The sequence below is a fragment of the Onthophagus taurus genome, chromosome 11 (genome assembly GCF_036711975.1).
Source record: "Onthophagus taurus isolate NC chromosome 11, IU_Otau_3.0, whole genome shotgun sequence".
Taxonomy (NCBI): domain Eukaryota; kingdom Metazoa; phylum Arthropoda; class Insecta; order Coleoptera; family Scarabaeidae; genus Onthophagus; species Onthophagus taurus.
The window spans coordinates 5,102,703-5,114,888 of NC_091976.1; the positions used below are offsets into that span (position 1 = coordinate 5,102,703).

The 12,186-nt window shown below is 35.7% G+C and overlaps 3 protein-coding genes across 3 annotated transcripts; all 3 read right to left on the bottom strand.

Moving 5' to 3' along the window:
* Window positions 1-5,728: 5,728 nt before the first annotated feature.
* LOC111417420 (uncharacterized) lies at window positions 5,729-6,811 on the bottom strand. Its single transcript, XM_023049689.1, has one exon. The coding sequence runs from the start codon at window positions 6,809-6,811 to the stop codon at window positions 5,729-5,731; it is 1,083 nt and encodes a 360-aa protein (XP_022905457.1).
* A 153-nt stretch (window positions 6,812-6,964) lies between these two features.
* On the bottom strand, window positions 6,965-7,339 carry LOC111417418 (uncharacterized). The gene has a single exon (XM_023049688.1). It carries the CDS (start codon window positions 7,337-7,339, stop codon window positions 6,965-6,967), a length of 375 nt encoding a protein of 124 aa, XP_022905456.1.
* A 753-nt stretch (window positions 7,340-8,092) lies between these two features.
* On the bottom strand, window positions 8,093-12,075 carry LOC139432017 (uncharacterized). The gene is given in 3 exon segments (XM_071200346.1): window positions 8,093-9,379; window positions 10,416-10,578; window positions 11,560-12,075. Coding segments are annotated over 3 exon segments (1,404 nt in total). The 3' UTR covers window positions 8,093-8,654.
* Between the last annotated feature and the right edge of the window lie 111 nt (window positions 12,076-12,186).

Genomic DNA, 12,186 nt, shown 5'->3' on the forward strand with positions numbered 1-12,186 from the left:
TTTTAGCCGGGTTTACTGCAATTCCCCATTTATTAGCCCATTTGCATACGATATCTATATTCTTGTAGTTACTCGGTTGTTTTAGTAATATTGTTGTTCTGACTAATTATGACGGTGTCGTCTGCAAACATTGATAGCATTCCTGAGACAGTTGGAATATCGTGAACGTATATATTGAATAGCAATGGAGCTAATACGCTACCTTGAGGTACTCCGGCTTTTATGGTTTTAATTCTTGATAGTTCGTTGTTTATTTTAATTTGGAACGTAATTATCGTATTTCAAGGAAGGAGAATAATATAGGTATTAGTTATGGTGATAGCTTTAAATGTAGCAGTTTGTATTTTAAGCCTTCCTGCCAGACTTTATCGAATGCTTTGGCAAAGTCCAGGAAAACTATTGTTGTATATTGTTCCTCTTCAAATCCCCATTCGATGGCTTCGGTAACTTTTTGCAGAACTTTTTGAAACACGTTGAGTGTTTAGCTTTGAATCCAAATTGATATGGTGGGATAGTCTTTTCTGACAATAATTCTGTTTTCAGTCGGTTTTGAATGACTTTTTCCAAAATTTTAGATAAGCCCACTAGCAAACTAATTGGACGATAACCATCTACTTGTTTGTGGTGTTTTCCAGGTTTTGGAAAAACCACGATTTAGGCATGCTTTCATTTATCTGGAAAATACCCATTTCTCAGACAGCCATTGAAAAGTGTTGTTAAAAGTATTATCATATTATTACTGAGTTACTTTAAAATTTCGTTGTGATCAAATTATACCCCGGACATTTCTTTTTAGGAAGTTGTTTGATAAGTTCCTTCATTTCATCGGGTGATGTTAGTTCTGTTTCACTAGCGACTGGTGTATGATTTTCAATATAATTTAATACATTTAATCTGTCCGTATTTTTAATTGTTGTAGAAGGGCAAAAAACCGTTCCTAAGTAATCGCCGAATAGATTGCTTTTTTCAGTATCTGAATAAAGTGTATTTTGTCCATCTCTGATAGAGCCTATATTCTGCCTGTGTTGTGTTAGTGTTTTTGTTGTTTTCCACATACCAGGATCATTTTTTTCATGTATTCTTATTTGTTGTTGATAACATTCAAAGCGAAATGAATCGAGTTCTTTTTTAATGCGAAGTGTCAAATTGTTTATCATGTTTTTGGTTTCACAACTCCTCGTTTGTTGCCATTCTCGTCTCAGTTACTTTTTTGTTTTATTAGTTTTAATATTGCAGCTGGTGTCACTATTAAAGATTTACAATTTTGTTTTCTATAGGGAATTGTTGATGATTTTACACTTTCACATATATTATTTGTGTAATTGGAAATTGCTTGATCTATTCCTTCTTTACAATCCAAATTAATTGGGATTTTATTCATACGATCCAGAGTTTCACGAAAAATTTCTCAGTTTAGTCTACCAGTTATCAATGTTGGTGGTGGTTCATAGCTTCTTGAAAACCTCTGAAATGATATGATTACTGGTACGAGATCTGAGCTTAATTCATTGAGTACGTGTTGAACTATGTCTGGTAGTCGATCTCGTTGATAGGGATAATAAGTGTATTCTTCAGGTGGTATTATTTGTAATGCATTTACTGTCAACATTTGTTCTAATTTAATTCCATTTGAGTTATAAGTACGACAGGGGATATTTTATTTTTACAATTTAAGTCGCCTATCACATGAATGTGAGTATTAGAGTTAAATATACATGTTATGTCGTTTTGTATCAGCGATTTGTTTGGTTGCTTGTAAACAGAAACTAAATTCAAGTTGGTACCATCTATTGTTTTTATTTTAACGCCAACTACATACATGCTGTATTCCTTTTTAACTAAAATAGCAGCTTCACCGGCAGCTGTTGTAGAATTCTGGTCCTTTCTGTATAGGTTATATCTTTCACTTTGCTTTAAATGTGTTTCAGTAATGCCAGCTATTTGAAAAATTCAATGACTTCCGTACGTTGGTTCTTTATTGCGTTTACGTTCCAGTTCATAACGGTGATCTTGTATGGTTCGGCTGTTATTATTCATTAATAAGGTTAGTAAGTAGGGAATTTGCGATTAATTGTTTAATTTGTGTTATTACTGGTGTAAGGAGATCTCTTAGAAACTTGATAATGGTATCTGTAATTGTGGATGTGAGGGATGAGGATATAGGACTAGGACTATGGTTAGAACTCATAGACCATCCCTTGAAAAAGATAAACCACGCGTTAAGTCCATTATTGTTAAGTTTACATCTAGAATGACTCGTGATCGTGTTCTTGGCGCGGCCAAATTATATAGTCGCAACACTAATGGCCGCGGTTTGTCTCTGCCGGATATCGTTGATAACAACTTGTACATTAACGAACATCTCACAGCTAAAAATATGGATCTTTTTAATAAAGCTCGAGCAATCGCAAGGAAGAAAAACTATCAATGTCTGGACGAAAGGATGTGTGATCCATGTGAGGCGGGATGACAGAGCAAGATTATTGGTCGTGCTGTGGAATTTCTTACCGTCTATTCATATTGTTATTTTGGTCAATTTAATAATGTTTTGAATAATAATTCTAGAATTTTAGATCTTGTATTATGCGCTAATGGACGCGTTGAGAGCATTCGTCCCTGCATGGATCCACTTGTGGATCCCGACAGTCACCATCCACCCTTTGAATTTTTTGTACCAAAATGAACATAGAACGTGATGAACGTGATGCATCCATGATTTCTGCTGATGGATCGACTGTGAACTCGGATTCTGATATCTTATCTGCGTTCGGAAGGTACTTCTCGTCGATTTTTGTAGATGGCACCATCGATCGTTCAGCGATTCCCGGTGGCACGGGTGTTTCATCCTTTCTAAAGCAGTTTGCTAGTGAACTGTCTTCACCCCTGTTTTTAATTTTTGCGAAGTCATTACTTGAAGCGGCTTTTCCGAGCAAGTGGAAGACGGCTTTCGTCGTCCCAATTTTTAAATCCGGCGACAAGCAGTTGGTTTCAAATTACCTCCCGATTTCTATTCTCTCGGCTATTCCCAAGGTTTTTGAGAAAACTGTCCAGGAATACTTTAGCCAGTGATTACTCACTCTTTTATTCATGCACAACACGGTTTCTTGCCTGGACGATCGGCTGAGATTAATTTGGTATCCTACGTTCATTTTATTCATTCTGCCCTAAATGAAAAATCTCAAGTCGATGCTATTTACACAGATTATTCTAAAGAAGGTTTGGAATTAAATGTGATTATTGTGTGATTATTCTAAAGCCTTCGACAAGATTGACCATACAATTCTTGTTCAAAAACTCTCTTCCTTTAACATCCCAAATGGCATTGTTCACTGGATTATATCATATTTATCAGATAGAAGTTAGGCAGTCAAGGTTGGTAGCTTTCTATCCGGTTATAAGTCCATCTCTTTCGGTGTGTCCCAAGGCAGCCATCTTAGACCAACATTTTTAATTTATATTAATGATATTGCTTCCTGCTTTAAATTTTCCAAATTCCTGCATCAAGTCTCGACTGTCTACGGCTTTAGGAAGACCTTTCAGTGGCGCCGACTTTTTAATATTTAAGGGGGGGCTGAACTTTTTCAGGTGGTATACCTTTTAGATGATCATATTTATTATTTTTTTTAAGTTCACACGTATACCTAGCAAGGTATATCCCTGTACCTCCCCCTGTCTAAATAAAATAATAAGTGGTAAATAAATCAAAAAACAAATATTTTATTCTCTAAAACTCAAATAAACAATAGATTGAACAGCAAGAAAACAACAAAAAACAATAGATATAATTTAACTAAAAAATATTCTATAATAAAAACATATTTACATATTATATTTATGTATTTATCTATGTAATTGAAAACGTATTTCTGCATGTTTGATTCACGTTAATAAATAAGTTTATGATTTTATTAATATCTAACGATTTATTTAATTCTTTATGAACGTGGAGGATTGCTAAATTCGCGTTCATCGTTGATCTTTTTTTTTTTTATGGCTCTGCGGGATCCTAGCCCATAAGCCACAGTGCAAAACGACTAATTAAGATTCACAAGAAGTAATTTTAAACAATAAAAGATATCAAATAATAATGGCACTCTTCCTCATGAAAACAAAAATAATTTTAAAAATCTCAAAACTATTTCTACTTACAATCGTAATAACATCAAGTGGCAAGGAGAAACCGTGCGATAGCAAAGAACTGATGAATTCCGGTAGATATGATTCGTATTTCACGCAGTTGAAAATTATATGATTCAAATCCTCCGTCTCAAACCCGTACGAACAATTGGGGGACTGTAAAATATTAATTTTATATAGATGGACACGGTAACATCCGTGCCTGGACTTCAGCCTGACGATAGTTGAAAAGAAATTTCTAGAAACATCACGCCCACTATACCATTGATGGTAAAGTATACGGGGATTAACTCGAATGTACTGCGTCTGCCTGTGCTGATATGTTTGATTCCAGTGTCTGCACCAGTCCTCCTTTACAAGTTTCTCCCTAGAGATAGATAAGACCTCAGAAGAAGAAAGTTTGTTTTCAACCCGCTTGCCGTCCCGAAAGGCCGCCTTAGCTATCTTATCTACGCGCTCATTATGGACAAAACCAGCGTGAGCCTTCACCCATAAATGTTTTACCACATGGCCTTGATCATTCAACCTAGTGAGATTATTCAAAATTTCCACTATAACAGGGTGGTATTTCGAGAAGTGTTTCCGTTGTTTTATAGATAGTAGGACACTTTTTGAATCGGTGAATATACTAACGCTACTATTTGGGCGTATATTTCTATCTACATACTTTAACGCCTCAAAAATTGCTGTTGCTTCCGCCGCAAAAATACTAGTCGATGGATTAAGTTTAAAACTGGCATGGTAATCAATAGCAGGTATGAAAAAGGCACAACCAACACCACTACTTGCCGATTTGGAAGCATCAGTATAAGCAACCAAACTACCCTCTATCAACTGCAGGGTCTCAACAAACAATTCTTTATTTTCCCAAACATCATTCCCATATGGAGGAATAATCACTTGATGCGAGCCAAAGTACTCAAAAAGGTCGTACTTGGAAAAACTGTACATTTCAAAACAGAAAGTAAGCGAGGGGAGAGAAACCTGAACGCAGCGACAAGGGCATCGTTGATCTTAAATATGTTTTTAAACGTTTTAGAGTGGAGAAAGATCTTTCCGATGTACAAGATGTTACAGGTACTGTCAACATAATTTTTATTAATTTAACGAATTCTGGAATTAAATCTTTCAATGACTCATATTTATTAGTACCTGTAGGAGCTAAAACTGTAATAATGTCAGATATATCATTTATCAGTATTTTTTCTGTTTTACAAATATCTAAAAACATATTACGATGTAGTAATAACCTGTCTTTGTCAAAATCATTTCCATAGAAATTTACAACATCGTCTGCGTTAATAACTTGTCCTGTAGCAAAATCTTCACAATCTGACATAAACTTTGTTGTTTTCGAATCAAATCTTTCATTTAGTGAATTGACGGACATATCGACAATTTCAAAATATATTTTACGAAACATATCTTCGGGACTATCAAATGCATGTGGATTGCTGCCATCTTCGTATCGTTTAGGTCTCTTTCGTGGTCTAGGAATCAAAGGTTCGTGAAGATCTAAACTTTTTGCCTTTTTCACCACATCAGTCCACATATCGTGGAAAACATTCCTTTTTCCTTGTACAGCAATTTTTTAATTTTCTAAATAATTTTTAACATTGCGGAATGATAATGATTTGCATTGCAATGATCGGTTAACCTCTTTAACCCTTTCTAAAATAGTTATTAAAGCACATGTAAAAAATAAAAATTTAAATTGGCATAATTGGGTTCGTAATCCGTTGGCTTTAGCCCCAAATTCAGTTTTTTCTAAAGAAATTTGTTCGAGAAATTCAACGAGTATATTTTTATTTTTTCCGTTTATTTTATTATTGGTCTCTTTCTTAAATAATCTTTTCCTTGCTCTTTCTTCTTTGCCAAAATTCTTTTTCTCTTTTTCCTGAATAGCAGCTTCTAACTCCTTTTTGTATGGGGCATCTGTTAAGACCGCGGTCTTTCCCCTCTTCCGATTCGTCCTTTTCGGGGCTTCTTTAACTTTTGGGATAGGCATTAGAATAGCAGGTGAAATATGAAATGAAGAGGCCCTGTTATCTGTTGTCATCCAAGAGCAATCAGGAGTGGCAGAATTAGCCTCATCATTAGAGTTGACTGAAACCTCGCCAGCTTTATCATCCAACCTGATAGGCATGTCTTTTTTAACGCCTGTGCTAGGCGAAGGCAATTTCAATTGTTCAGCTTCAGATATGATCACCTCTTCACCTGAAGGCCTATTAAGTCCGATGTCAGTTGTGTTTGCTGGGAGAAAATCGACATCGGTGAATATGGATGGGTCAGTTGGCCATATTCCTGTAGCTTGGAAACCATTAATAGCAGTTTTCATTGTTGCACTTTGAATAAAAGCTGATCCAAAAAGTGTTGAAATTTGAAAAAGGGTTACGACTTTTCCTGGGTTGCTTCGTAACCATTTTCGAAGCTCATTGCTGTAATAAACACTTAAAGGCTTTATAAAAGAAACATCGAGTGGCTGAAGTCTGTGAGAGCAATGTGGTGGTAGACATAGCAATGTAACGCCACTCTCCCGCGCGTAATCTATAACCTGAAGGTTCTTAGCGTGTCTAGAGTGGCCATCTAATATAAGAAGAACCGGGAAGTCTTTTGATGCCTTAGAAAATTCTACAAATCTTCGAAACCATACAAGAAATAACTCAGCAGTCATCCATCCAATCTTGTGCACCTCTGCCCACCCTCCTGGTGGTAATCCCAATTAAAATTCTTTCTGCCTTTTCTTTCGAGGAAAAATGGGCATCGGAGGCATGTAAGCTCCGTCTGCCGACATACAAATAAGGCAGGTTACAGTTTCGCCCCTTTCTTAGGATGTTAACGATCCGACTTGCCGTTTCCCTTTGAAAGCTATAATTTTTGAATGGTTTTTAGGGTTCACTGAAACACCCGTTTCATCGCAATTAAATATTTTAGAAGCCGTTAATTTGTGCTTGTCGATTAAATTCGTTAGCAACGAAAAAAACTTATCCACAGCTACTTTATTAAAGCCCATTGCTCTTGCACCAGATGTTGCTTCAGGTTTGCGAACAGATAAAGTAGGATGTCTCTTAAAGAATCCACTAACCCAATCTTGGCCTGCCATTCCATTTGGAAATTTATTACCAATACCATTTCTGACGGCCAGTTGATAAGCAAAGTGACGCAACTCTTTAATTGTTAGACCAAATAATCTAGCCTCCATACTTTTTAAGTAATTAACGATCTCAAGTTCCTGCTCTTCCGTAAATATGTTTTTAAATTTTCTTCAGTCAGGATTTTCTTTTCTTTTTTTAACGTATCTTTCCAGTGTGGACTGGGGAACGTGAAATTGGTTTGAAGCCTTCAAATACCCCGATTATCCAGTAATAACCGCCTCAACAGCATTGTTCATTGCCTCTGTAGACCATGATTGCCTATTTGTTTTTCTCTTATATACTCGAACCATCTGAAGTCGGAAGATATAGTATATTAAGTATCCAGAACGGTAAATTGCTTACCGTTCGTGATGGTTACAACATTTTTTGCACGATCGACATGAAGATAAATAAAAATTGATTTACTCAAATATATTGACATTTGTGATGACATTTATGGGGCAGAATGGGGTACTTCCCCATTCTGCCCCACCCGTTCCGCCCCAGTGATAGGATTTAGGTTAGAACGGTCAGATTACTCAAAAAAAATACATAAACAAACGTTTAAATACACGAAACTAACCAGAATTAAGCGTACTTCACGCATATACTAACTACAGCTGTACTGTAAACAAGTATGTATACCTACCTTGGTTACAAAATCATCAGAAATTACACTATAAGAGCAAAAAATCACACAACGAGAACTTCACGAACAAACGCTCGAGAAAACTAGACTAACATGGGTGCGGTACTTGAATTGTGACAGGGTGGGCTAGTTTTACTTATTGTCGCTCACTAGTAAAGCGCTAGTAGATTGCGATCATACGAAGCAGTGAACATATATACGCGATCGCGATATGGTCTTCGGGCGCGATTCACAATACAGACTAAAGAATGTGTAGCTTGATAGATGAAGAAGCGCTGCTCCTTGCGGTATTATTGGATGATAATAAATGCATTAATAAAAAGCGAAGGTACGTAGGGTTGTTAGTATTATTTTAATTAATTAATTTTGATAACGTTTCTAATATTAATACTAATATTTTATTACTATTCACTTATATTGTAGGAAAAAAAAATGTTTGGGTACATGAGATTAATAAAAAACGTAACAAAGAAGACGAATTTCATAAATTATACCCGGAACTTCGTAAAGATGAAAATCGATTCTACACATATTTTAGAATGAACTTTGAATGTTTTGATGAAATACTAATTCTTATTAGAGACGATATTACAAAAGAGCAAACCAAATATAGGGAACTAATTGGAGCCACAGAACGTTTAGCAGTCACATTAAGGTAATAACACTATTTAGATATTATTTATTTCTTACTAATACTACTATAACTCAAATACAAAAATACTATATAAAAAACTTTATATGATATTACGACTGAAATCCTCATACCAAGCTGCTGAAGATGAACTGTTATCAGCAGCTTCATCGATATTCCGGTATTGATGGGTATTATGTATGGAATTTGATGTCATATTTGATCCGTGAGGTGGGGAAATAGAATTGAAAGAAGAACTTGTCATTGGTCGGTTTTCCTCCTGGGTTTCTGCTAGTTGTGGCAGTTCTTCTTCCATTAGTATTTTTGCCACTTTATATTTTATTAGTGTTTGACGATGAGGCGATAATTTCTTTACGCTCGCAGCATACGCTTGAAACGCTAAATCTATAGGATGATTATTAACTTCATTGTGTTTTTTGTTCAAAAACTGAATAACCTTCTCAACAGAGGAAGAATTTGATGGGGGGTCTTCGATCAGTTTCCTTTTTTTTGCCTGTTTACGATCACTTCCTGTTGTCGATGATCTCTCTTCATCATTCTTTGCCTCACTTTGACGGCTGTCGGAAGTTTCAGTGGTTTCTGTTTCTTCATTTGTTAGTTCAGGAGTCTCTGCTATGGCATCAGGTACATTTGTATACGTCTGAGCAAATTGTAAGAATGGTCTAAACATTTCCATATGGTGCGCCCAAGGCCAGGTCTTATATCGGGATACACCTTTAGCTGCTTGTCCAATTCGGGTTTTTTCAGAACGTAGATATTTTGAAAAACAATCTCTCAAGTTTTTCCACCGTTTTTTTAAATCGTCACCTGCAAAGAACAGGTCTACAATAAACAAGAGTCCTGTTTCCATCGGAATTTTTATTAAAATAAAATTATAGTTTTATTTACATTTAACACTAGCAGAAAACATTATTTCTAAGGTATATTTTCTATTTTTTCTAGATTTTTAGGTACCGGCGATTCATACAAAACAATTGGTCACAGCTTTCGATTAGGATTTTCAACAGTTGCGACTATTGTTAAAGAAGTTTGCCAGGCAATATGGAATAAATTGCAGCCAATTTATATGCCAGAGCCCACAATGGAATTATGGGAAAAATCAATTTTGGGCTACAAAAACTTGTGACAGTTTCCTAATTGTTTGGGAAGCATAGACGGCAAGCATGTGACAATCAATTGTCCACAAAAGAGCGGATCAAACTACTTTTCTTACTTAAAAAAATTTTTAATTGTTCTAATGGCGATTGTTGATCCTGAGTATAAATTTACTTGTATAGATGTAGGAGGATATGGTAAAAATAGTGACGGTGGTATCTTCGAGGCATCAGTTATGGGTAGAAGATTTGCAAATGGCACTTTTAACATTCCTCCAAGTAGACCTTTACCGGGTGAAGATGCTGAAGTTCCGTGTGTTTTGATAGGCGATGAAGCCTTTACACTCAGTACTTATTTAATGCGACCGTTTCCCTATAAACAATCAAGACATGACCATAATAAAGAAAATTTTAACTATCACTTGTGTATAGCGCGTCGCGTTGTGGAGAACGCATTTGGAATACTGGCACACAAATGGAGATTGTTTTTTAGACCATTAGAAGTGAAGGTGGAAACAGCTACAAAACTTGTCAAAGCGGCTTGCGTATTACATAACCTTTTACGGATAAAAAAAATTGATCAACAATTTGTAAACTTACAAGAAACTATTGATAGATCAGTACAAGTGTTGAATAACTTGCCGGTTGACGGAAGAAGAGCAATAAACCTGGCCTTTAATATACGTGAAAAATTTGTCACATATTTCAATAACTTTTAAATATACAATAAACTAAAAAAAAATACTGACCTGTTTGTTCTAATTCCATGTCCTTCGCAATTTCATCTCATACTTTATTTTTTATACGTACATTCTTGTAGTCGCAATGTGATAAATCATATAAAATTTTATGTTTCTTAACATAATATTTTTCACGCGATCTGCGATAAATACAACTTGTTGCGTTTGGTCGCTAACGCTGTGGTTGTCGATGAGGACGCGAACGAACGCTGCACAAGTCTACTATATCGCTAACAGGTCGTAACATGTATGTTCGGTTTCATTAGTTTCCATGTGACGCATCTGATCGCCAACGCTATCGCGATCGTGGTCGTGATCGCGTATATGTGTTCTCCGCTTAACACCTCCTTTATTCCGAAAAACGTCAAACTTCATTGCGCCCCAGTACCCCGTTGTGCCCCGGGTTCCCCTACTGTAATTTTCTAACACTGTTTTGAGGGATTTAACGCGTACGCACCAACGGGTTGGGCAAAATGGCCGCAATGCACTATAATTGTTTACTTGTAAACCTTCGTCAGAAATGGCATTAAGTGTTTGTATATTTTGCAATATAGATAATCGCTTAGGAGAACCTTTAACAAATGTAATTAATTCACGTACTATAGCTAAAAAATCACGACGTACAATTAAATTCAAATTGTGTTCCAAGTCCCTTATTTTAGTTTGTAGTCCATTCAAGAACCCGCTTACATTAGCCGCTCCGTCGTAGCATTGCCCACGACAATTCTTGATGTCAAGATTAAAACGAAGCAAGACATCCAATACGATGTTATACAAGGTTGTTGATGTAGTGTTGCAGGTTTCATAAAAACCCAAAAATACTTCTTCACTAATAAAGTCATTCCTGATATACCTTAAACAAATGCTAACTTGTTCCTTAGTACAAATGTCTGTAGTTTCGTCTAGAATCAAAGCGAAATAATGCGCATCTTTTATATCTTGAATTAATAATTTAAGAATATCAGCTGACAAAAGAGAAATTATTTCATTCAATATTTCATGCGATAGCCATTTGTAATTAGTTCTTTGCAACTAAGATTTTAATTCCGGAACATCTTCAGCTCTAATTGTAAGTAATAGTAACTGATAAATATTAGATGATTCATCGGTATGACCCCGAATTGCATGACCCTGTAGAGTTAAGTAGCGCAACTTTTGTTAAAGCTACACGGGCTTTTCGCATGTCATTTAATTTATTTTTATTCAAAGATGCTACAACATCGGTTCCTTTATTTAAAGATAATTGAATTGAAACGGCGAAGCGATGAAGATCTCCTTGCTCATGAGACTCGAAGCGCTCTATTGCTTTTTTCCAGTTCGAAAATCCCTTAGTTACAAATGCTTTTAAAGAATCTAGATTTGAAGATTTATGTTTTGTACGAGGCGAAAAAGAATTAGCGTCACTAACATTTTTACATATACTACAAAATACTTTGTTGAGATGTTCGTTATAATCTATCCATGGAAACTGACTACACCACTTCCTATTATATTGTCTTCTACATTTTTTTGTAACATTAACTATACTAGTTTCTGTCGATAAATTGGTGTCCTTGTCAAAGGAGGAAGAAGGGTTGTTACCGTCAACAGAAATGGGTGCTAATGTAAAACCGGAAACATTTGGAGCTGATCTGTTCGTACTATTTAGGCGTTTTACAAATTTGTCCATGCTACAAAAAAGTAATAAATGTCATTTTTTCGCTACTCGTTATTTGTAAACTAACCTTTATATCAATAAAACAATAACTTATTGTCAAGAAGCACGCGTAGTATAGTTAAC